At 42.6% G+C, this 26,932-nt stretch overlaps 1 protein-coding gene across 2 annotated transcripts in view; it reads right to left on the reverse strand.

Annotated features, from left to right (window-relative positions):
- Nucleotides 1–26,932, reverse strand: part of TBCK (TBC1 domain containing kinase) — a 242,687-nt gene that overhangs the window by 85,350 nt on the left and 130,405 nt on the right. For both annotated transcript variants that reach the window (XM_038755254.1, XM_038755253.1), the window contains 2 exons: nucleotides 17,277–17,313; nucleotides 13,139–13,300 (listed from right to left, as the gene is read on the reverse strand). In XM_038755254.1, coding sequence (XP_038611182.1) covers nucleotides 13,139–13,300; nucleotides 17,277–17,313 — 199 coding nt within the window. The remainder of the gene's footprint in view (nucleotides 1–13,138; nucleotides 13,301–17,276; nucleotides 17,314–26,932) is intronic.

Genomic DNA, 26,932 nt, shown 5'->3' on the forward strand with positions numbered 1-26,932 from the left:
TATCCAAGGATATACCTCCAAGAGGCCTTCCCTGACTAAGCCCTCCTTTCCTCTCCTCCCGCTCCCTTCTGCATCGCCCAGACTTGTCCCCTTTATTCAACCCCCTTCCCAGCCCCACAGCACTTACATCCATATCTGGTAATTTATCTTTTATTTATATTAATGTCTGTCTCCCCCTCTAGACTGTAAACTCACCGTGGGCAGGGAATGTGTCTGTTTCTTGATTTATTGTAAAACAGTAAAACCCAACTCTAACCCAACTGTCACACTTCATCAAGCTAACAGGAAGAAAGACGAGCTGAGATTAACTGAATTAAATATGTTTACCCAGACGCCTTAATAATAATAATAATGGCATTTATTAAGTGCTTACTGCTTGCAAAGCACTGTCCTAAGCGCCGGGGGGGGGGGGTGGGTTACAAGGTGATCAGGTTGTCTCATGTGGGGCTCACAGTCTTAATCCCCCTTAATCTCCCAAGTGCTTAGTACAGTGCTTTGCACCCAGTAAGTGCTCAATAAATATGATTGACTGACTGAAATACTCCTAATGCCTGTAACATCTTTGTTTACTCCACCTCCCGCTTTTAATGGTATTTGTTGAGCACTTACTATGTGCCAGACACTGTACTAAGCGCAGGGGTAGATACCAGATAATCGGTTTGGTCACAGTCCCCGTCCCACAGTCTTAATCCCCATTTTACAGATGTGGTAACTGAGGCACAGTGAAGCTAAGTGACTTGCCCAAGGTCACACAGAGGACAAGTGGTGGAGGCAGAATTAGAACCCATGTCCTCTGACTCCCAGACCAAACTCTATTCACTAGATCACGCTGCTTCTCTTGAGTTTACATCTCTAGGCTGTAAGCCGGCTGTGGGCAGGGAATGTGTCTACCAACTCTGTTGTACTGTACTTGACAAGCAGCGTGGCTCAGTGGAAAGAGCCCGGGCTTTGGAGTCAGAGGTCATGGGTTCAAATCCCGACTCCGCCAACTGTCAGCTGGGTGACTTTGGGCAAGTCACTTCACTTCTCTGGGCCTCAGTTACCTCACCTGTAAAATGGGGATTAAAACTGAGAGCCCCCCATGGGACAACCTGATCACCTCGTAACCTCCCCAGCGCTTAGAACAGTGCTTTGCACATAGTAAGCGCTTAACAAATACCATCATTATTATTAATATTATTACTCTCCCAAGCACAGTAAGCGCTTAATAAATACCATCGATTCACTGACTGTTTGAGTTTACAGGCTGCCATGCCATTCTTGACAAGAACCAAATGCATGCCACCCTGGATCAGTAACAATTTACGATTAGCCTGAAGCTAAGCATGCTGACATTTTTCATTTTTCTAAACGTGCACATCAGGCTGGGGAGTCTGTGGAATGTGTGGGCTGGTCATTTTGAGTCATCTGATCCCCCAACTTCAGGGCACATGTGTGCGATTACTAACTCATCTCATTAGGCATTCATCATTTCTACTGCTTAATGGTTCCAATGATGGAAGTAATACATATAAAAATTTCGGAAGAATGGAGCCTTTTAAATTGTTTCCATTCTTATCATAACCACCTTGACTGTCAGACACTGGGATACATGGATTATTACTATGCAAAGCAGCCAATGCTTAGTAACACAGATGCTAGTGCCCCAGAATACAGTGCCAACAGCCTTGTAGATTTAATAACAGCAATTTTATCCTTAATTTTCCTCTTTCTTTGGGAAACTGTATTTTCGATTCACCAGGGACGGGAAGTAAAATCGAAGTCTTCAATTTTGGGTTAACTGAGTTCCCATCACAGGCATGGAGTTTGGTCTAGTGGAAAGAGCACGGGACTGGGAATCAGAGGACCCGGGTTCTAATCCCGACACCATCGCTTGTCTGATTTGTGATCTGGGGCAAGCCACTGAACTTCTCTGTGCCTCAGTTTCCTCATCTGCAAAACAGGGATTCAATACCTCTTCTTCCTCCTAGTCAGAAAGTGAGCCCCAAGCGGGACCTCATTGTCTTGTAACTACCCCAGTGTGTGGCATATAGGAAACGCTTAACAAATACCACAATGATAACAAAGTGAATAAGCAATTTAACACACCAAGATAGAAACTGGTATTTGAAAATACAGCCCAAACTCAAACTGTTAAAGCCACTGAAGAAATAAGTAGAATTTGTCACACAGTAGATAGTAAAATTACCACCATCAAAAGACTCCAAACTTTAATTTATGTATCTATATTCTCCATCTCAGCACTGCTCTAAATATACATGCCTACATCTCACAGAAGATGCTTTTAAAAGCTCAGTCGATCAGAGGTATTTACTGAGCGCTTACTGCACGCAGTTCACAGTACTAAGCGCTTGGAAGAGTTCAATACAGCAGAGTTGGTAGTCATGTTCCCTGTCCACAACAAGCTTATAGTCTAAAGGGAGAGACAGACATTTAAGAAATAAATAAATTTATAGATATGTACAAAAGTGCTGTGGGGCTCGCGGGGAGGGGGGCAAATAACCACCTTTTTTACATCCTTCCAGGAACTGTTTGGAGGTTAGCTAACACGAGTTTTAATGATGGAAAGAATTTTGCCATGGTTAAGAATTAGGCAAACATACACAAGGACATCCACAAACTCGATAAGACCACAATCAAAGGTAAATAAAAAATCCAGCCAGCGTGATATGATAATTTGATCTCGCAAACTCTACACATACGTTTCGGGGGCTAAATGAAACCCCACACCCAGATTTTGAATCGTGTGACAATAGGATTTCAGGCTGCTGGAAACATTCGACCTCACTGCTCAATAAAGTCGCAATCATGTGGGGCTTTTAAAAAATATATCTTCAATTCATTAGCTGTTTTGATATTGCAAGACCAGCTTGCTGCACAAGTAACTATTAGAGAAATATAATGGAATTCTTCCAGTCTCCTGACATCATTACACAATGGCCATTGCTGGTTAGCCCTGTTGCGTTTTGGCTTGTCAGCATGAGTGTGCGTTTGAAATTAAAGTTTGCATCCTCACACGCTTGTGAACTTCTTTTGTCATATAAAGAATGCCATTATTTCCCACACATTTATCAAAAACATTTTAAAAACACGTGGGCTCAACATTCTACACCTTCTCACTGAAATGAAATGACTGTTTTCCTTGCTTGTCCAACCAATCCGATCCTTTTCACCGAAAATCAGCTACTGTCTTTCAGCAATAGAAACCCCCATGCTTTTATTATTATGATTATGGTTTTGTTATTTTTCTCTTGTATACGTACGTATAATGGGTAACTACGGGCAACAAAGGTCCAATTTAAAAAATGGTACTGTATTTCCGACGTGTTTTCCTCTTATGTTATTTCCAAGCAACAGAGCTGCCTGACCATCATGTAGCTCCAAGTGGAAAATGAGAATACTTAAAGGATTCCCAGCTTGAGGTGAATGACATATCAATCTTTCAGGCTTGACACTACAGAACTTTTCGAACTGGCAGGTGTGTACTACAAATCGCTCTGCTCTTTCACCAAGCTAGCTTCGCACCCTGGATCAGGCCACAAGCCAGAAAAGAAACAGGGGCAACTATGGCTAGTTTCTGCCTCACACGAATGGGCTCCTGTCTCCTGCCTTTGCATGTGATAAATCTCCCAAAGTTACTTTGCAAATACACCTGCCACTTGGAACTTAGGAAATGTCAAACAGGAACAAGGAAAATCGGAATGAATGTGCAACGATTCAACTCTATAAATATCAATACAGCCTTCGGTTTTCTTTGTTTCTGATGCTGTTTTCCATATACTCTCCCATATTAATAAAAGCCCCGACGTGCAGTCACGTCATTCCAGATTATACAAAGAAATATCAGTTTCCTTGTACTCCGATGACCAAATGGTAGAGGAGAAAAGTCAAGGTACTTTAGATACAAGGGAAAAAAAGGAACTTTCCTTGTAGATGGAGTGTGGCATTTCTCTGCTGCAAATACGTACTCAGATATTGCCTGCGATGAATTCAGACTTCAATGGGAAAAGGGAGAGACTCAGATTAGAGAGAGGTAGCATTGCCAACTTGTACTTCCCAAGCGCTTAGTACAGTGCCCTGCACACAGTAAGCGCTCAATAAATACGACTGAATGAATGAATCGTCTGAATGGATGAATCTAATCCCGGCTCTGCCACTGGTCTGCTGTGTGACTTTGGGCAAGTCACTTCGCTTCCCTGTGCCTCAGTCTCCTCATCTGTACAATGGGGATTGAGACTGTGAGCCCCATGTGGGACAGGGACTGTGTCAAATCTGATTTGCTTGTATCCACTCGAGTGCCTGGCAAATAGTGAGCACTTAACAGATACCACAATTATTATTATTACTCTGAGAAGGTGGAAGGCATATTGCAGGGGGGTCAAGGAGAGAATTGGAAGTGGAGGCAATCCATGTAGACAACCCACTCTTCAATCGTATTTATTGAGCACTTACTATGTGCAGAGCATTGTACTAAGAATTTGGGAGAGTACAATATAGCAGCGTTGGTAGACACGTTCCCACCCACAAGGAGCTTAGAGTTTAGACAGAGCTAGTTTGGAGACGAATGCAAATTCAGTTCAAATAGGCTGCTAATACCAGAAAGGTAATACAAATTCAATGAAGGAGATAATCTCTGTGTGAATCAGAAACTCCAGATTGTATTTCCAGATCTATACCTTGCAATTGGTCTGCCTCAGAAAGAAAAAAAAACAACACAAATCTAAATTAAAGAACTGTGAATGGTGAACAAAAATATTCTCTGATGTTAGATGCCACTTAGGTATCAAGGTGAGCGGGAGATGGAAAGTGGTGCTTAACACAGTGCCTGGTGCATAGTAAGCACTTAACAAATACTTTCAATCTGTCGGTGTATTTAGCATGCTATTCGGTGTGACTTTGGGCAAGTCGCTTAACTTCTCTGTGCCTCAGTTACCTCATCTGTAAAATGGGGATTAAGACTGTAAGCCCCCCGTGGGACAACCTGATCACCTTGTAACCTCACCAGAGCTTAGAACAATGCTTTGCACATAGTAAGCGCCTAATACATGCCATCATTATTATTATTATTACTATACCAAGAGCTTCTAAAATGATCTTTCTCCACTAGAGTGGATCAAAATTTGAATTGCAGTCCCTCCAAAGTGAACTTAAAATATTACTAGACCTTATATAATTGCATTCTTTCAAAGTATGGCAAACTGAGTGAGAACTGCTTTCCAAAAATTACACTACAGAGAAGGAAATCAATCCATCAATGGTATTTGAGAGCTTACTCTGTGCAGAGCACTTTACTAAGAACTTAAGGAGTACAATTCAACAGCGTTGATAAGCCCGTTCCTTGCCCACAATGAGATCACAGTCCAGAGGGTGAGACTGACATTACTACAAATAAATAATTTATAGACTATTACCATGGTAACCTTGGCTAATATTATCCTAGATATAGAAAATATCACAATCTCTGGCCCTGTTACTGATTTTATTTCCCTTAAGAGCATTTTTAAACAAGTATCTTCTTTAAAGACAAAACTTTAAGAATGATAAAATAGATTTTCCTACTTAGTACACAGTCTCTTCTGCTCCAAAAAATTACTGATCTCTATTATTCGGGAGTTATCTTACATTAATCAAATTTTAAAGCATGCATAATTGTTTAAAATACTGAATATGTAAAATAACCTGGCCAATTTTGAAAATATATTTAAAATTTGAAAATAATCTCAACCAAACAATAGAAATTGTTTAGGGGCCTAGAACATTCATACCAATTAATATACGCTCAATGGGGCATTTTCTCTTATTTGAAACTAGATCATTTATCTAATTTGAATAACTAGAAGGCATTTCCAATTGGGTTTGAACTATGAGATACAACTACGGCTAGAGGGATTGTTTTACCAAAGTTTTCTTGGCCACATTTGAAGGCCTAAAATTAATTACTCAGCTTCATTACGGTTGGGATTGAAATGACTGAAAGAGTTACAGCAATAAACTGCTGTCTGCTTACTGCTCTAACTGATAGATAGCAGAGATGAGCTAATAAGCATTAATGTCACCCTATTCTTGCACTGTTTGGGTACAATGTTCCTCAGAGATCGCAAACACCTTGTCTGAGCCCCTTGATGAAGGGAAAATTTAGAGACAGGGATCAGATTACAATTATATGTCAGTGGTGCACATATAATTTTTTATCCAGCCTGGTTTTAGTACCCCCAAATCTAATGTTTCACATTCGCAAAATAAACGTGAGTTTAATCATCTGGAGACTTTTGAAATACAACCGCTCTCATCTTTAATTCTGTGCTTCTTCCATCTCTTCTTTAGTGTCTCTTTCTCCACTCCATCTTGGCCAAAACAAAGATTTCTACAGCTCGCTTCCCTTCATCAAGGGGCTCAGACAAGGTGTTTGCGATCTCTGAGGAACATAAACCCTTGTCAGAGGAGATTGAGCTTTTAATGGACATGAATACCAGCATTTTTTTTTAGCCTTAAGAGAAACATTACACCGGGATATACAGTTTATTCCATTACTCAAGATCACGGCAGAGATTCCTCCCTAACTTGGAAAATAGTGCTATCTTGACACTGGATCCTAATCTGGTGCTGTCTGTGAAGTAACACAAGGCAGTTCTTCTGAATAACAGACCACTCCAAGTTGTTTTAATTTTTCGACTTTGGAATGCGTTTAGGCAGAGTGCGCTTCCTTACCCAGTGGGGGCTCAATTAATGTTAATTGACGATGATGAATTGTAAGCAGGGAGAGCAGCCGTATTTCCTGCTAAATGAGCAGATAGTCTCCCACCTGAATCCTGCAGGCAATTCTCCCTAGCAGGTGGTGGCATCAGAAATGAATTGATTAATGAAAAAAATGCTAGCAATTACCTGTAACTTCAAACCATTTCTTAAAAGCTTGAAGCTCGCCTTCTTTTAGGTTAGAGACTTGTAAAAAGCACTTACAAATCAATGAACAAAACGAGTCCTGAATAATCTCACTCTACCTACCAGCGTGCCAAATTACTGTGTAAGCGGATCGTAATCAATGACAGTAATTGTGGTATTTCATTCATTCACTCAATCGTATTTATTGAGCGCTTGCTGGGTGCAGACCACTGTACTAAGCGCTTGCGAAGTACAAGTCGGCAACATATAGAGATGGTCCCTATGCAACAATGGGCTCACAGTCTAGAAGCAGGGAAGCAGCGTGGCTCAGTGGAAAGAGCCCGGGCTTTGTAGTCAGAGGTCATGGGTTCAAATCCTGGCTCCGCCAATTGTCAGCTGTGTGACTTTGGGCAAGTCACTTCACTTCTCTGGGCCTCAGTTACCTCATCTGTCAAACGGGGATGAAGACTGTGAGCCCCACATGGGACAACCTCATCTCCTTGTATTCCCCCCAGTGCTTAGAACAGTGCTTTGCACATAGCAAGCGCTTAATAAATACCAACATTATTATTATTATTATTATTAGAAGGAAGGAGGGTATTTGGTAAGCACTTACTAAGTACCCAACATTGTACTAAGTGCTGGTGCACTAGATACAAAATAAATCGGTTGGGCACAGTCCCTGACCCACGAGGAGGTCACAAAGTGGGAGAGAGTCCCCTTTTCATGGAAAGTTAAGTGATTTTCGCAAGCTCACACGGCAGAAAAGTGATTGAGCAGGATTCGAATCCTCATCCCCTGACATCTTTCCATGCTGCTTCCCTACGTGAGAACTAATTCATCACAACAGAATGCTCGGAAACCAGTGCTGGTAATCTTATAAGCAACGTGGCCTACTAGCACAGGCCTCGGAGTCAAAAGGACCTGGGTTCTAATCTCAGCTCCACCACAGGCCTGCTGTGTGACCTTGGGCAAGTCACTTCACTTCTCTATGTCCCAGCTACCTCATCTGTACAATGGGGATTAAGGGCATGAGCCCCAGGTGGGACAGGAACTGTGTCCAAACTGGTTAACTTCTATCTACTCCAGCACTAGAGCAGTGCTTGGCACATTCACTCAATCGTATTTATTGAGCACTTACTGTGTGCAGAACACTGTACTAGAGAAGCAGCGTGGCTCAGTGGAAAAAGCCCGGGCTTTGGAGTCAGAGGTCATGGGTTCAAATCCCGGCTCCGCCAATTGTCACCTGTGTGACTTTGGGGAAGTCACTTCACTTCTCTGTGCCTCAGTTACCTCATCTGTAAAATGGGGATTAAGACGGTGAGCCCCCCGTGGGACAACCTGATCACCTTGTAACCTCCCCAGCGCTTAGAACAGTGCTTTGCACATAGTTAGCACTTAATAAATGCCATCATTATTATTATTATTATTACTAAGTGCTTGGGAAGTACAAGTCGGCAACATATAGAGACGGCCCCTACCCAACAACAGGCTCACAGTCTAGAAGGGGGGAGACAGACAACAAAACAAAACATGTAGACAGGTGTCAAAATCATCAGAATACATAGTAAGTGATTAAACAAGTACTATTATTATTATTATTATTATTATTAAGTGATGCCCTCCCTCTGAAAGGCCAAAGGCTATGGGAATTCCTATGGAGCAAATGAGTGTAGAGCAGAAGTGGGCAAGAAGCAAGGCCCAGTGGATAGAGGAGGTGCCTGAGAGTCAGAGGTCACGGGTTCTAATCCCAGCTCTGCCACCTGTCCTGCTGTGTGACGTTGGACAAGTCACTTCACTTCGCTGGGCCTCAGTCACCTCACCTGTAAAATGGGGATTAAGACTGTGTGCCCCTTGTGGGGTAGAGACTGTGTCCAACCTAATTATCTTGTATCTAGTCCAGCGTTTAGCACAGTGTCCGGCCCATGGTAGGTACTTAATTAACCATGAAAAACAACTGGATGCTGCAGGAAGGAACCAATGTCTAAGGGGTCCAATAATGGCAAATTGCTAGTGAGAGAGAAGGTACGGGTGGATTCTGATGCATTCGAGTGCAAGTTTATTGTGGATATTTTTATGGCAGTGTCGGAGAAGGAAATTAGCTTTGGCCTAACGATGATATTCCCACGGACTTCAGTTCAGTTTTCTGCCTGAGTGTTCCCTCATTGTCAACTGGACACTTCTCTTTAGATTCCAGTTTTCACATTGCTGTTGTGCTTACCACTGATACGACCCTATAAAGCAGCTGCTTGAGTGCCAGCTCGTAAATATTTCTGGGTTTTAACTTTTCTCCACTTTTCACTCACAGCTTACTTGAAACTCTTGGACCAATGCAACCTAGACTTCTAATTGCTTTTCTGGATCTTAAGTCCATCAGAAGTCGATTTAACTGGAGTCCAGATGGTGTTTTTCAATCCATCTTTGACTTTGTACTTGAGACTCACCCACCAAAACACCTGACACGTTTCTACTAGGTTTGTCTACGTTTAGAAAAAGGGTTAGAGCATTCTTGAATTAGAATGAAGTTTTACTCAAGTAGAGATCCAAGTTTCATAGCAATTTATTTAAACTTCTTCGAACTATTCCTCTGAGCGGCACATGGTTTCTGCAGAAGAGCTCCTACCCTATTAATTTGTGCAGAGGAACTCCTGAAGGCAAAATTCCAAAAGTTTCTCACCCCTGCAGAAAACCAGAAACTGAAGAAAGTGTATCTAACCAAAAAAATCCATAGAAAAAAGACAGCTCAACCAAAATACTGCCCTCATTACCGCAACCATCTTGGATTTATGCCATAAATCTTTATTCCTGAGAGCTCAAAGTGCTTTCACAGATCGTATTTTCGTACTACAACACAATAAGGAGTAGATTATTGTTCTCATTTTACAACACGGGAAATGAAGGCACAGAGCTGGAAAGATCGCAGGCCCGGGAATCAGAGGATCTGGGTTCTAGTCCCAGCTCTGCCAACTGGTTGCTATGTGACCTTGGGCAAGTCACTTAACTGCCCCATGCCTCAGTTTCCCCAACTGTAAAATGGGCACTCAATACCTGTTCTCCCTCCTATTTAGACTGGGGGCCCCATGTGGGACAGGGACTGCATCCAACTTGATTATCTTGTATCTACCTCAGTGCTTAGGACAGTGTTTGACATAAAGTAAGAGCTTAACAAATGTAATAATAATAATATTGATGATGATGATAAACTATTTTTCTCCCAGATCCAGCTAGCTTCTGTTTGGAACACTCCTCTTTCTTCGCTCTTCCACTAATCTTCAGTGACTGTCAGTTCAGCCAGTCAACAAAGAATATTTTTTTAAATATTAAGCACAGCTTGCCTTATCTCTGGGCCATCTGGAGCATAAATTATTTAAGTGTTTCCAGATTTCAGGTAAGCTCTCTATAATCAAGCACAGTCCTGTCAGCTACAAATGTGTATTTCACCCCTATGTGGCTAACAAAAAACTGCAAAGATACTTTTGATGACCAATCCTCAACTGGGCATTTTTGTGATCCTGTCCCAAAAGTGTAAGAAAGGCCTGATGGGGAACTATAAAAATCAGCATCTCGACCAAATCTACTTTGAGCTTTTTTTAGTACCAACTGGAAAAATGTTCTAAATACTGATCTATCATCCTCTGTTTCCTTTGGCATGATGGAGACATTGCAGAAAATATCTGCAGGGTACAAATGGTTTTCCTAGTTAAAAAGGAAAATAAAGAGACCTTCGGTTGTTAAAAAGGTTTTCTGAAAGTAACAATAATCTTTTGCCATTCAAGAAATAAACTCCTGAAACTTTCACCTTTTCAAACTTCAAAACTGGTGAAACAGCTTTGAATTCTTTAGAGGAAAAGTATCACACACACTCAGAGAAACAGTGTGGCTTAGTGGAAAGGGCACGGGCTTCGGAGTCAAAGGACGTGGGTTCTAATCCCAGCTCCACCACTTCTCTGCTGTGTGACCTTGGGCAGACCACTTAACTTCTCTATGCCTCGGTTACCTCATCTGTAAAATGGGGATTAAGATTGTGAGCCCCATGTGGGACAACCTGATTACCTTGTATCAACCCCAGCGCTTAGAACAGTGCTTGGCACAGAGTAAACACTTATCAAATACCATCATCATTATTATTATTATTACTATTCAAGTGTTATTTTTATTACTACTTTCACAAAAAAGGAACAACAGAGAAAAGCAGCAGAGAGATGCCTCTTTCTAAAATGGAATCATTTTAATAAACACCACCAACAGTCTTAAGATATTTAGTCCTACATAAGGGGGAAAAGAGCTCTGTGAAAGTGGAGCATCCTTTAAATAACACCTTTAATTCTTCTGGTGCTTCTCCATGTACTTGGGAATTTCCAAAACTGAATAATCTCTAAAGGTAGAGTTAAAATTTTCATTTTCCCTTTACTTTATGCAATACATTTGCCAAGACATAAGAATAAACTCTGGCCCACAAGCCTACAATGGAATCATAGTAAGCCTTACAATAAACTTGCTATATGCTGAATTTCGTTCTTAATTAATTCATTCAATTGTATTTACTGAGCGCTTACTGTGTGCAGAACACTGTGCTAAGCCCTTGGAACGTACAATTCGGCAACCGATAGAGACAATCCCTACCCAACAACGGGCTCACAAAAAGGGGAGACAGACAACAAAACAAAACAAGTAGACAGGCATCAATAGCATCTTAATCCCTTTATGTTTGAATTTCAGGGGCAGCTTTGCTTTATGGAGTGGAACTCGGCAAATATCAATCAATCAATCAACAGTACTGAAGGCTTACAATGTGCAGAGCATTGCACTAAGTGCTTGGGAGACTACAACAGAACAGATTTGGTAGCCACTTTCCCTGCCCAAGATGAGTTTACAGTCGAAATACCAGTTGGAAAGGCTTACAATGTGCAGAGCATTGCACTAAGTGCTTGGGAGACTACAATAGAACAGATTTGGTAGCCACTTTCCCTGCCCAAGATGAGTTTACAGTCGAAATACCAGTTGGAAAGGCTTACAATGTGCAGAGCATTGCACTAAGTGCTTGGGAGACTACAATATAACAGATTGGGTAGCCACTTTCCCTGCCCAAGATGAGTTTACAGTCGAAATACCGGTTGGAAATGTCTGGTTTTAGGTTGAAAAGCAGTGCAGTCTAGTGGAAAGAGCACAGGCTTGGAAGTCAAAAGTCCTGGGTTCTCAGTCCACCTCTGCCACCATGGGCAAGTCACTTAACTTCTCTGCGCCTCGTTGTCTTCAACTGTCAAATGTGGGGGTTCGATACCTGCTCTCCCTCCTATTTAAGGGAGTCTGGAGGAGAAAAGGCAGCAGAGCCCGTGACAGAAGCAGCCGTGAGGAGCTTGGTTCTGCCGTGCTCTCCCTGACCCCCTGCAAGGACAAATGTGGACTGGTTTCACGCAACTGACATCTGGTTTCAGAGTGCTGAGTTCACGTAATAAAGAATGGCTTAGTGGCTAGAGCACGGGCTTGGGCTCTAATCCCGGCTCCGCCACTTGTCGGGTGGTTGGCCTCGGGCAATTCCTCTCACTTCTCTGGGCCTCAGTTATCTCATCTATAAAATGGAGGATTAAGATTGTGAGCCCCATGAGGGACAGGGAATATAATAATAATAATAATGATGATGGCATTTGTTAAGCGCTTACCATGTGCAAAGCACTGTTCTAAGCACTGGAGAGGATACAAGGTGATCAGGTTGTCCCACATGGGGCTCACAGTCTTCATCCCCATTTTACAGATGAGGTAAATGAGGCCCAGAGAAGTGAAGTGACTTGCCCGAAGTCACACAGCTGACAATTGGCGGAGCCGAGATTTGAACCCATGACCTCTGACTCCGAAGCCCATGCTCTTTCCACTGAGCCACGCTGCCTCTCCAACCTGCTTGTAATAATAATAATGATGATGATGATAATAATGATGGCATTTGTTAAGCACTTACTATGTGCCGAGCACTGTTCTAAGCGCTGGGGTAGATAGAAGGTAATCAGGTTGTCCCACGTGGGGCTCATGGTCTTCATCCCCATTTTCCAGATGAGGTAACTGAGGCCCAGAGAAGTCAAGTGATTTGCCCAAAGTCACACAGCTGATAATGGCAGGGCTGGGATTAGAACCCACGACCTTTGACTCCCAAGCCTGTGCTCTTTCCACTATGCCATGCTGCTTCTCTTGTACCCACCTCAGCACTTAGTACAATGCCTGGCCCACAGTATGCGCTTAACAAATATCACAATTATTTTTACTGTACCTGGTAAGTCGGAGAAGAGGAGAATGCACTCGTTAAAGCCATTAGCTAAAAGCCGGTCCCGCAGCTGTTGTAAAATGGCTACTCCGATGCAGAATGGGAAGGAGGAATTCCCCAAAAGTAATGTGTCCCAGAGGTGGAAGATCTTGTGCAATGGAAAGACATCTGCAAGATATGTCAAAAAAAAAAAAATCAACAACAAACAAAATAAGGCGAGAAAATCATCATGAATAATCACGATAACTAACATGCTTTGCTGATGACATGACTATTGACATGTACTTGGGGAAAAAAATCCTAAATGCATTGTGGTAGTACTTGTAGTAATAATAATAATAATAATAATAATAATAATAATGGCATTTAGTAAGCGCTTACTATGTGCAAAGCACTGTTCTAAGCGCTGGGGAGGTGTAATTATTATTATTATTATAAATAAAAATTTATTTATTATAAATAAAAATAAAAGTAATAATAATAATAATGGTATTTAGTAAGCACTGTTCTAAATGCTGGAGTAGATACAGGGTAATCAGGTTGTCCCACGTGGGGCTCACCTTCTTAATCCCCATTATACAGATGAGGTAACTGAGGCACAGAGAAGTTAAGTGACTTGCCCAAAGTCACACAGCTGATAAGTGGCGGAGCCGGGATTAGAACCCGCGACCTCGGACTCTCAAGCCCGGGTCCTTTCCACTGAGCCACACTGCTTTACATATTAAGTATTTATGTGGTGCCAAGCATTGTGCTAAACGCTAGGAGAGGACACAAAGGGAGACTGTAAGCTTTCTGCAGGCAGAGAAAGTGTCTGTTACCATGTTATACTGTACTCTCCTAAGCACTTAGTACAGTGCTTGGCATACAATAAATGCTCACTAAATACGATTGACTGACTGAATAGGCACAGCTCCTTGTCCCCCTGGGGGTTCACAATCTAAAAAATATCTGTTATTCACTTGTTGATTTATCGGTTTCTGGAAACTTTCACGTGAATTAGGGACAGGGGGCATTATCTGGGCTCCACATTTATGCTCTTTCTGTGGACAGGGCATTTATCCGTTGAACATTTTCGATAAAACAGGGCAATTTCCCCTCTGATGAATTAAAAATGAAAAACACACATCACCTAATCCACAATAGGATTTGTTCACCCTTCAAGGCCCTACTGAGAGCTCACCTCCTCCAGGAGGCCTTCCCAGACTGAGCCCCTTCCATCCTCTCCCCCTCGTCCCCCTCTCCATCTCCCCCATCTTACCTCCTTCCCTTCCCCACAGCACCTGTATATATGTATATGTTTGTACATATTTATTACTCTATTTATTTATTTTACTTGTACATATATATTCTATTTATTTTATTGTGTTAGTATTTTTGGTTTTGTTCTCTGTCTCCCCCTATTAGACTGTGAGCCCACTGTTGGGTAGGGACTGTCTCTATATGTTGCCAACTTGTACTTCCCAAGCGCTTAGTACAGTGCTCTGCACACAGTAAGCGCTCAATAAATACGATTGATTGATTGATTCTTGCTTCTATCATTCCCTCTGGGAGTGATTAACCATGGGATTAAATATGGCATGTCAGCAAGATGCAGGAAGGTGAGAAGTCTGTGTTATAAGGAGACAAGAGACCCGGGGAGGAGCAAGAAGTAAAGAGTTTTTACCGAGAGGGCTCAGCGCTAGGAAGCTATTTCACTTTATGTCTGTGGGTTCTCTTCTCCCCTTATGCTCCTCCCTTCCCTGGGTTTCTCCCTTGACTAGTCAGCTTCTTGGAGAAAGAAATAACAATTGGCTGCCTCCTGGAGAGCCTTTTTCGGTTGAGTCTCAATGGCCAATGGCAGAATTTTTGCTCCAGAGTGCAGAGAAAGCTGAGGAGTTAAGTGCAGGCAGCTGGAAAGCTTGCCTCCGAGGTGACTAGGTTTATCTTATACAACAGGGATGTGGGTAAATAAACTCTTGTGTGTGTGGACTGTCAGAGGGCCATCGGAGCGCGTTTTCTTTTCGGGCTCCTAAACCACCCAGTTAACATCCTGTTGGCACCCAGCTCTTACTTTCCTGCCTCTACTCCCTCGCCCACACTTGGAATCCTGTCCCTCTGCAAATCTGACAGATCTCAGCTCTCCCCACATCAAGTCTCTTCCTAAAATCCCATTTTCTACAACAGCTCTTCCCGGACTAGTTTCCAGCATCCCAAGTCACACAAACCCACAGCAATCTTCAGTAATTATGCGCTTAATTAAACTCCTCCTTAGTACTTCTGTGCATATGCTACTGAGTTGTAAATCGAATCACTTTATTTATTCCCTTTTTTAAAAAAATAAATAAATAAACCTTCATGCCTGTCTCCCCCATTATAGTGTAGGCTCCTTCTGGGCTGGGTATGTGTTAATTGCTTGTTCTATACTTCCCAAGCATTCAGTGCATTGTATTCAGTGGATAATCAATAAATAATAATAATAATAATGGTATTTGTTAAGTGCTTACTATGTGCCAAGCACTGTTCTAAGTGCTGTACAATACAATTTCTATTGTATTGTAATTGAAATAGTGAAATTGTAAATACAATTTCTACTACTACCACCGATAGAGAGTGTGGCTTTAGTGAATAAAGCATGGGCCCTGGAGTCAGAAGGACCTGGGTTCTAATCCCGGCTCTGCCGTATGTCTTCTGTGTGACCTTAGGCAAGTCACTTAACTTCTTTGGGCCTCAGTTACCTCATCTGTAAAAAGGGGTATTAAAAGTGTGAGCCCCATTTGGGACAGGGACTGTGTCCAACCTGACTGTATCTACCCCAGTGCTTAGTGCATAGTAAGTGCTTAATAAGTATCATTATTATCATTATTATTACCTCCAATACAACCCTGATTCAAACCCACACTGGTCCACCTGGGCTCTGAAAACCGCATCACCCCGCAAAATGGAAAACAGGGTTCGTGTAATGAACATCAAGACCATGGATTGACAGAACACTTTTTCTCCGGGTACACATACAAATCTTTTTACAGCCATACGTTTTATATCAATCAATTTAATTCATGTAACTTTGAACTTTAACAATATTTCAAACCATAAGTACATCATACTTTTTTAAATCCAGCTGACTAGTTTCTGTCTCAACTCTTTGGCAATTTTGTCAAATGGGGTTATAATTACAGAGATGGTCTGATAGTTTACATAGAATCTGGCACGCAAAATTTTGTAAGAAATATTTGGCTGGAACCAATTTCCCAACAATTACCTTAGAAATTATGAGTGGTAAAAAGTATCACTTGCTTGGCTTAAGCAAGCTGCTTTTGTACCATACACTGCTGTAGTTCTTTTACTGCAGCCACAAAACTCATGCTTCTCATTTAATACACATAAAAAGCAGATTTGTCACAGAGCATTAAATTTCTATTTGTGTCAAGCTCTCCAACCTTAACCCAAATGCCTGTGATCTTAAACTCCCCAAAGATTGAAACAGTTTACTCCCTCAAATATTTAAACAGCATGCAAGTTGCTGTTATTTAATTATTCTTTAAATCTGTGATTCTGAAGATTCCCCCTCATCTCCCCTCATAATGATTTTTTTTTTTTTTTACATAGTATGCGGCTTATTTCTTCCTCAACCTGGATTGGGGAAAGTGAGAAAAATACTAGTTCCCTATCCCAAAATTAGATATGGTAAACAAGCCGGATTTATGACCATAATTTCATTCATTCAAACGTATTTCATCCTACGGAGCTCTAGGAAATTCTACATGGAGCCTACATATAGGCTTCAGGGATTCTTTTTTCTTTAACAGAGCCAGAGACTTTATCCTATATAAATGACTAGGAATTTTAATGTTCCTTGAAACAATCCCAGCATTTCATCAAGTGCGTCTAACCAGTAATTTGTGGCGTTGACCCTATTTTGCTTCATTTTTAACAAACAATTTGAAAGTATGGCAAACTTCACAGAGAATTTAGAGGCCACATATGCCCATTCTATCAGACTAAAAGTCAAAAGATAATTTATAGTCTCCCAACAAGCAATAACTATTATTAGGGATCTGCTCTTGGATATTTAGAGGGTTAATGGAATGTCATTTTCATTGGGAAATACAAGTGGGTTAGACAAAAATTTCACTTTAGAAAAGGAACTTGCTAAGAACATACTTACGTGTAAACATGGTGAGAAACCAAGGAATGGCATAAAGCTACAAAAGAAAAGGAGGGAGAAAGAATCTCATGAGAACAACTCCATTTCAAGGTGAGAATTTTATATCACACTGAAGATAGGATTTTTACAATCACGGTAATCTTCTAGGTAACAATTCTTAGCTATATATATATAGCTAAGAATGATTCAGGACTGTATATATATATATATATATATATATATATATATATATATATATATATATATATATACACACTTATATATACAGTCCTGAATCATTCTTTCATGCCTCTGTTTATACAACTTAAAAGGCACCACACACTATCGGTGCTAAATCTGTGGTTGAGAGAGAGCTAGAGCCTCAGTTGTTTTCCAGGAGTATGGTAAAGCTATTCGTTCGAATTTCTCCCTTTAAGAGTCTCATTCCCTCATGACCTCTAACCCTCACAAAGAAAAACTGATGTCTTACAAGATGACAAGCTGTTTTAAGAACCACTTTTTTTTCTTTTAATGGTATTTGTCAAGTGCTTACTATGTGCCAGGTACTGTACTCAGCGCTGGGGCAGAGTGGAAAGAGCCCAGGTTTGGGAGTCAGAGGTCATGGGTTCGAATCCTGGCTCCACCACTTGTCAATCAATCAATCAATCGTATTTACTGAGCGCTTACTGTGTGCAGAGCACTGTACTAAGCGCTTGGGAAGTACAAGTTGGCAACATGTAGAGACAGTCCCTACCCAACAGTGGGCTCACAGTCTAGAAAGCGGGGGGGGGGGGGGGTGACTTTGGGCAAGTCACTTAACTTCTCTGTGTCTCAGTTCCCTCATCTGTAAAATGGGGATGAAGAGTGGGAGCCCCCCCCGTGGGACAACCTTGATTACCTTGCATCCCCCCCATCGCTTAGAACAGTGTTTGGCACATAGTAAGCGCTTAACAAATACCATCATTATTATTATGCAAGCTAGGTTGGACCCAGTCCATGTTCCACGTGGGGCTCACAGTCTTAATCTCCATTTTAGAGATGAGGTAACTGAGGCCCAGAGCAGTCAAGTGACTTGCCCAAGATCACACAGCAGACAAGCGGCGGAGCCGGAATTAGAACTCGGGTCCTTGGGGTTTCCAGGCCCTTGCTCTATTCACTAGGCCGTGCTGCTTTCTCTAGCAATTTCTCTTAACCACAACAAACCACAAGGAGGGCAATGGTAGAATTTATACATCTGTGATATGGTGAGACGTATTATGAATAGGGTATGTGATCTTTCGGGACAAACCTACAACTTGAAAATAGTTTACTTTCATTAAATGTTGGAGCCAAAACTCTGACTGTTCCTGAAAGTACAGAAAACTTTAGGAATGAATCAGGAAGCAGTTTTGCAGGGCATGCAAATAGAGCGCTTTCAGTAATGCCGTGATGCTTCCTCCTTGGATAATTGCCAGGATTAATGAGATGATGCTACTTGAAATGCACACCTAAGATCCTCATAAAAAGGTGCCACGTAAATACGAAGTACAATAATATTTGTAGTCATCTGCTCAGTTAATCGGAATGTCTAAAAAGAGTAAACTACAATCCCGAAATGATTTGGCCTCACTAAGTCAGCTCTTCCTTCTGCTAAACTCCAGGGGCGGAGGCACAGATCAAAGTGCCACAGATTCTTTTCAGTGAACCTTAGTAAGTCAATGAGGTTGTCATCTATAACCTCCTCCAAAAATCACAACTGCAGTAAATCAGTCTTGTCCATGGCTACTTGCCTTGGTCCCCAAGGCCAGTAGTATTTCTAGGAGATCAGAATCAAGGAAAGTTGATTTTAACAGCTAATGACTTCTTTGCTGGGCCCAAATTAACATCTCTTGAGCTTCAAGCAAAGTAGACTTAGAATATAGGTAATTGAAAAATCAAAAAACCAAGGCTTTACATGAGTATTTCTGCATTGAAATAACAAGGTGTCATCACCATGGAACAGCAGCAAAATATTTCAGATGATTTAGACATTCACTGCACTTCTCAGGAGAAAATGAGACCCCTTTTCCATCTGCCAAATGAAAAACTTTTACAACCCACTAAATTCACTGTGCCATATTTGTGTTTAGACTAAGTGTTCTGGCTGGAAGGCCAAAGAGAAGTAGAGAATGCTCTTCTGGCGGCAGAAACCTGTTTGAGCTTGGGAGAAACTGTACACATATGCACAGCTTCGAGATGGGTGAGTTTTCCTTAATCAACTAATCAGTCAACTCAATGGCATTTATTGAGTGCTTACTTTGAGCAGAGCACTGTACTAAGCACTTGGGAGAGTACAATACAACTGAGTTGGTAGACATGTTTCCTTCCCACAATGAACTTACAGTCTAGAAAGGGACACAAAGCAACTCTTGAATTACAGGAGACCCAGGGATATCTTTGCCATTAATTTATAGAAGAGGAAACTGCAGTTCAGGAAAGTTAAGTGATTTCCTCACTGACAACACTACAATTTGAAAGAAGTCACAATCCTTCAGCTCTATTTTTTTTATCATGAACTTAAACCTAAGAGATGAATAAATGCTGTCATGTTTTAGAGTAGGTTTAGTGAAGTCAAGGATCCCTAAGGATGTTTATGAAACGTGAACTGAAGAAAAAGAATTCACATTCTTCTAGATCATTCATTTAAAGTTAAAAATCAAGTGCAGGGAACTCTTTTCCAAGTAAAGAGACATCTGTCATAGCACATAAGTGTGGTGAGGGGATATATGTGAGAAGTTGAGAATAACGAAAGGGAAACAGAATCACATTTCATTAAACTTGGAAAAACACAACCTAACTACAGTTGAAGCAACATCAGCATCTGGATACAGTGAATGGGATTCCCCTTGGATTTCGTTCATTCATTCACTCATTCAGTTGTATTTATTGAGGGTGTAGGATGTGCAGGGCACTGTACTAAGCGCTTGGGAGAGTACAATACAAAATAAACATACACGTTCCCTGCCCACAATGAGCTTGCAGAGTTGACACTAGGCGACTGAGGCTCCAGAAGGGGAAGTGGAGACAGCAAGTCTTTGAGCATCCTCCTGCATGCTCTGTCCTCTTTTGTGTCCCCACGTGCCTATTTAGTTCTCCCCCATCCTCTGCTACCCTCCAGTTGCTGTAAATGAACTGCAGATAAGTCACCAGGAGATGTCTTCATGCCCGGGTTGACATCTCACCCTAGTTTTGTTCTTGGAAGCAGCTTCAACTGTATGGTTTGAAGGATAATAATAATAATAATAATGGCATTTATGAAGCGCTTACTATGTGCAAAGCACTGTTCTAAGCGCTGGGGAGGTTACAAGGTGATCATGTTGTCCCACGGGGGGCTCACAATCTTAATCCCCATTTTACAGATGAGGTAACTGAGGCACAAAGAAGTGAAGTGACTTGCCCAAAGTCACAAAGCTGACAACTGGCAGAGGATGCGTGTTTACCTCTATCAGTTCAAAAAATGAATCAGAAAGCCATCTGGGACTATTACGGCACACTCAGACTTGAAGAAGACGCTGATTATCGGGACTGGCGTTAATATTTTTCTTATTGGCCGAATTTGGAAGCCAGATCATATGAAGAAAGGTTAAGGACGTCAGAGCCACGACTCCCAATTTCCGAGAAACAGCAAGCAGGTAACGGCGATCTCTGCCTGCTCATGACGCCCTAGTTGAACGGAGCGGATCTAAGAATGACAAAGGGAAGCCAATGGGAAGGAATCAAACCTGCTTCAGCTATTTTCTTCTGAAAATGAATTTCAGCACAGGCAAATTCTACATTTCTTTAGTTTTTAAGCCTCTGGTCTTGGCTCAGATATCAGCTTAGGAAATACTGCCCTCTAGGCAGATGAAAAAAGAATATCAACTTTAGAAACCCCTCGCTCGAAAATTTACTTGAAAACTTGGGAGCCCTATGCAGAAAAAAGAAATTTCCTTGAACAAAAACCTGCTCATTTAAAACCGCCCCGCTTGATGGATTTTTAGCCTACAAACATCAAGAGATTCAGAGGTAGAGAGGCAACTATCCAGGCTGTGAGCCCACTGCTGGGTAGGGACCGTCCCTATGTGTTGTCAACTTGTACTTCCCAAGTGCTTAGTACAGTGCTCTGCACACAGTAAGCGCTCAATAAATACGATTGAATGAATGAATGAACTATCTCCCACAGTGATGAGAAAAGATTGTGCTGGGCTCTTCATCAATCTTGCCTGTTTCCTGCATTTTCTCCTGCAATTTTCAGGAGTCCTGAGCGGCGAATGGAGGTGGTCTAAATTGTGGAGAGAGATTTAGGAATTCATGGAAAAGACTAGCTTAGTACAGTGCTCTGCACACAGTAAGTGCTCAATAAATACGACTGAATGAATCTCTGCTGATGGGAAGACGACAGACAGCTGTTGCCTCGCCTCCGGAAATTTTTGATGAGGAACAAATCAAGCATCACCTCTCATTCTGAAGGGACCCAGGAAGGAATTTTACGGACCTGTGACCATTTAGTTTGGACTTCGGAGGCCGAAGTGGGAAAAGATAAGGGAATTCTAAGTGAAGTCATGCAGGAGTCAACAGTTTGACGGTTCTAAACCCTCAAGAACTCCTTGAAGCATTTTGAAGCCCTGAAAAATCTGAGGTATTTGCAAGGTCCCTGGGCTCCCTCCATCAACAGTCTTTTTCCGTTCTCTCTTCAGCTGAGATTAAAACCTCCAGCGATTTTTACACAATCTCTTTCCTTCCCGTATTTATCTGCCTTCATTTTGGATATTTGTTTGTGGTTCGTGTATTCGACGGCCATTTGGTGTACGCAGGCAGTACTGCTACTACGAAGAGCAAAAGTCGAGTGAAAAACTGCCCCTCGATTAGGATTCTAACACACATTCTTATAGTTACCCTTTCTATCCTACTTTCTGAAAGTCACTGCGCTTCGAGAAGCAGCGTGGCTTAGTGGAAAGAACACGGGTTTGGGAGTCAGAGGTCGTGGGTTCAAATCCTGGCTCCGCCACCTATCAGCTGTGTGACTTTGGGGAAGTCACTTCATGTCTCTGTGCCTCAGTTACCTCATCTCTAAAATGGGGATGAAGACTGTGAGCCCCACGTGGGGCAACCTTTTTTTTTTTTCTTTTAATGGCATTTGTTAAGCGCTTACTATGTGCAAAGCACTGTTCTAAGCGCTGGGGAGGATACAAGGTGATTAAGTTGTCCCACGTGGGGCTCACAGTCAATCCCCATTTTACAGATGAGGTAACTGAGGCTCAGAGAAGTTAAGTGACTTGCCCAAGGTCACACAGCAGACATTTGGCGGAGCTGGGATTCAAACCCTTGACCTCTGACTCCAAAGCCCGGGCTCTTCCCACTGAGCCACGCTGTTTCTCTACCTGATCACCTTATATCTATCTCAGTGCTTAGAACAGTGCTTGGCACATAGTAAGCACTTCAATACCATTATTATTATTATTATTACTACTATTATATAACTGAAATATTAAGAGGTCTTGTATAGGGTTTGAAACAGAGAAATCTAAACAATCAATCTACCGATCACATTGATTTGGCGCTTACTACATGTTTGGGAAAGTTTAGTATACGAGAATTTGGTTGATGTGATCCCTGCCCACAAGGAGCTTATAGTTTACGAGGGAGGCAAAACAACATTCATACTCCAGCCTATTGGTGCTAAGCCTGGTGTGGGCAGGGATTGTTTCGCCTTATCGCTGAATTGTACTTTCCAAGCGCTTAGTATACAGTGCTCTGCACACAGCAAGCACTCAGTAAACGCAACTGAATGAATAAATGAATGAAAACCCGGGAAGACACCAGCGTACCCTCTTGTCTTTCAATCTTCGCTCTGCCTTTCCAAGCTTCAAATAAAAGGGATGTGGACAACTGCCCAGAAGATACTTGAATGGGATTCCTAGAGATTTCCCGCAAGATATCCTGACCTGGAAAGCTTTCACTAGTTGGATCTTGCAGTGAACCAGTAACCTCGAAGGAAAAGATTCGGTAACTACATCTGAGGCATCCTCAAGCTTCAAACAGTTCTCGGAGCTGTTTCCCTCAGCGATTCACTAGCCTTTCCCATATCTCCATAGATACGGGAGACTCACTGTAACTACCCTCTCTCAGAATCAGACCAACCACATTATTTAATCCCCTCTCCTTTAAAATATGGTACTGAGAAGCAGTGTGGCTCAGTGGAAAGAGCATGGGCTTTGGAGTCAGAGGTCATGGGTACTAATCCCGGAACCGCCAACCATCAGCTGTGTCACTTTGGGCAAGTCACTTAACTTCTCTGTGCCTCAGTTCCCTCATCTGTAAAATGAGGATTAAAACTGTGAGCCCTCGTGGGACAACCTGATCACCTTGTAACCTCCCCAGCGCACACAGTAAGCACTTAAACACCATCATCATCATTATTATTATTACTGAGATTCTTCCCCCCGGGCCCTAGGAGGTAGCCCTGATTTTCCACTTCTGTTATCTTGCTCAGTACTACGATTTACCTCAACTTCTTTCGCCTCTCTGCCGTTTTTTGACCTCCACTCTTTTCCACCCATCTTATGAATTAAGTCTCATAGATGCTGTATTCACTCTTTTACTTTAATTCTATCCTGATGACATTCACTCCAATCTTACTACGTGCTAAGTACGGTGCTCTGCACACAGTAAGCACTCAATAAATCCGATTGAATGAATGAATGCTAAGCGATGATGGCTTACCACGCTGGCAAAGTCCCTGTATCACACTCATCTCACAATCTGTCTTATACCCATTTTACAGATGAGGGAACAGAAACCCAGAGAGGTTGTGACTCACCCAAGTTCTCACGGGAGGCAAGCGGAAAAGCTGAAATTAGAACCCAGGTCTTCTGATTCCCAGTTCTGGGCTCTTTCCACTAGACTATAGAAGTGCGGGTGTCTCCGTGCTTAGAATCAACCACTGCTATTTATGCAGTGCTTACTGGGTACTGAGCACTCTACGTCCTTGGATGAGTACAATATGACAGAGTTGGTAGACATGGTCCCTGCCCACACGGAGCTTACAATCTAGAGGGGGAGGCAAACATCAAAATAAAATTATGGAGGTGCAAATAAGTGCTGCGGGGCTGAGAATGGGTGAATATTAAATGCTTAAAGAATACAAATTGCAAGGGGGAGAAGGGCCTAGACGGGAAAGGTCTCTTGTAGGAAGTTTGTTTTAATACAGTTTGGAAGGTGGAAAGAGTAACTGTCTGTGAGATAGGAAGCGGGAGGGAGTGCCAGGCCAGAGGTAGAAAGGAGACAAAGAGTTGATGGCGAGTTAGATAATAATAATAATAATAATGGCATTTATTAAGCGCTTACTCTGTGCCAAGCACTGTTCTAAGCGCTGAGGAGGTTACAAGGTGATCAGGTTGCCCCATGGGGGGCTCACAGTCTTAATCCCCATTTTACAGATGAGGGAACTGAGGCACGGAGAAGTGAAGTGACTTGCCCAAAGTCACACAGCTGACAAGTGGCGGAGCCGGGATTTGAACCCGTGACCTCTGGCTCCAAAGCCCGGGCTCTTTCCACTGAGCCATCCGAGACCGAATGAGGCTGGCATTGGAGGAGGAAAGTGAGAGTGCTCGGTTGCAGTAAGAAATCAATGAGGTAAGATAGGAGGGGGTGAGGTGATTGAATGTGCTACTTGTCTGCTGTGTGACCTTGAGTCAGTCACTTAACTTCTCTCTGCCTCAGTTACCTCATCTGTAAATGGGAATTAAGATTGTGAGCCCCATGCGGGACAGGGACTGTATCCAACCTGATTACCCTTCATCTACCCCAGCACTTAGAACAGTGACTGGCACATAGTAAGTGCTTAACAATTATTATTATTATTATTTTTATTGAAGCCAATGGTCTTATGCCGTCACGTTGTCGCAATGCCAACGACACAACTGTCCCAGAACACCCCACATCTACCTGCAATTGTTCTGGTAGTGGATCCAGAGAGTTTTCTTGGGAAAAATACGGAAATGGTTTACTATTGCCGCCTTCCGCGCGGTACACTTGAGTCTCTGCCCTCGACTCTCTCCCATCCCACTGCTGCCCAGCATAATAATAATAATAATGGCATTTATTAAGCGCTTACTATGTGCCAAGCACTGTTCTAAGCACTGGGGAGGTAACAAGGTGATCAGGTTGTCCCACGGGGAGCTCACAGTCTTCATCCCCATTTTGCAGATGAGGTAACAGAAGCCCAGAGAAGTTAAGTGACTTGTCCAAAGTCACAAAGCTGACAAGTGGCGGAGCCGGGATTTGAACCCATGACCTCTGACTCCAAAGCCCGGGCTCTTTCCACTGAGCCAGCATGGGTGACTTTTGACGTGTAGCAGATGGCCTTCCACTCGCTAGCCACTGCCCAAGCTAGGGATGGAATGGTTATGCCTCTGCTTGCCTTTCCCTCCCATAGTTGAGACTGGAAGAGTCCTGGAAACTCCTGGACTCCAGAGTCCTGGAGAAAGCCAATGGTAAGGAGGGTTTATTTTTAAATTGGTATTTGTTAAGCGCTTACTAAGTGCTAGACATTGTACTAAGTGCTGGAGTGGACACAAGCAAATCCGGTTGGACCCAGTCCCTGCCCCACATGAGGCATACAGTCCTAATCCCCATTTTACAGATGAGGTAACAGAGGCACAGAGAAGCGAAGTGACCTGCCCAAGGTTGCGTGGTGGAGCTGGGTTTAGAACCCAGTTCCTTCTGACTCCCAAGCCGACGCGCTACCCACTAGACCACTCTGCATTCTGTTTGATGCAGACATGGATGGCCGACACACAGCCCACTCAATAAATAAGCGCTCAATAAATACCACTGATTGATTAGCCTCGTACTACATTATAGGCATTATATATTATATTATATATATATATATATATATTATAGGCATTATATAGGCATTATAAGCATTATACATTATAGGCATTATAGAAGAACACAATCTGTCCACTATCCAGTCATCACCCACAGAGCCCGGCACCACCACTGCCCCGCAGAAACCTCCGAACTGGGAATCACCTCCCGCAGTCCAAACTCCCGAGGTGACTTCAGCGGGGAGCATGGACTCCAAGACTGGAGCCCTGGTGATGATTTCCAGTTGCCCTGGGAATCAACTGTGGGGCTCTTTGTGGCTCAGGCACCGTCTGATTTGGAACTACAGAGAAGTGACGCGGCCAGCCGTCTCTGGGAATGATAATAATAGCGATGATATTTCAGGCACTGTACTAAGCGCTGGGGTGGATACGAGCAAATCAGGGTGGACACCATCCCTGTCCCAAGTGGGGCTCACACTCTCCTGTCTTTGCCGTGGAGTCATTTCCGACCCACAGCGGCACCACTGACACAGCTCTCCCGGAACTCAATCAATCGTATTTATTGAGCGCTTACTGTGTGCAGAGCACTGTACTAAGCGCTTTGGAAGTACAAGTTGGCAACATATAGAGACAGTCCCTACCCAACAGTGGGCTCCCCGCTCTCCATCTGCAATGGTTCTGATAGCGTATCCTTTCGGTTTTCTTGGTAAAAATCCAGAAGTGGTTTACCACTGCCGCCTTCCACGCTGTAAACTCGAACCTCCACCCTTGACTCTCTCCCCTGCTGCTGCTGCCCAGCACGGGTGAGTTATGATTTATGGCAGATCACCTTCCACTCACCAGCCA

This window comes from Tachyglossus aculeatus, chromosome 12 (genome assembly GCF_015852505.1).
Source record: "Tachyglossus aculeatus isolate mTacAcu1 chromosome 12, mTacAcu1.pri, whole genome shotgun sequence".
NCBI classification, from domain to species: Eukaryota; Metazoa; Chordata; class Mammalia; order Monotremata; family Tachyglossidae; genus Tachyglossus; species Tachyglossus aculeatus.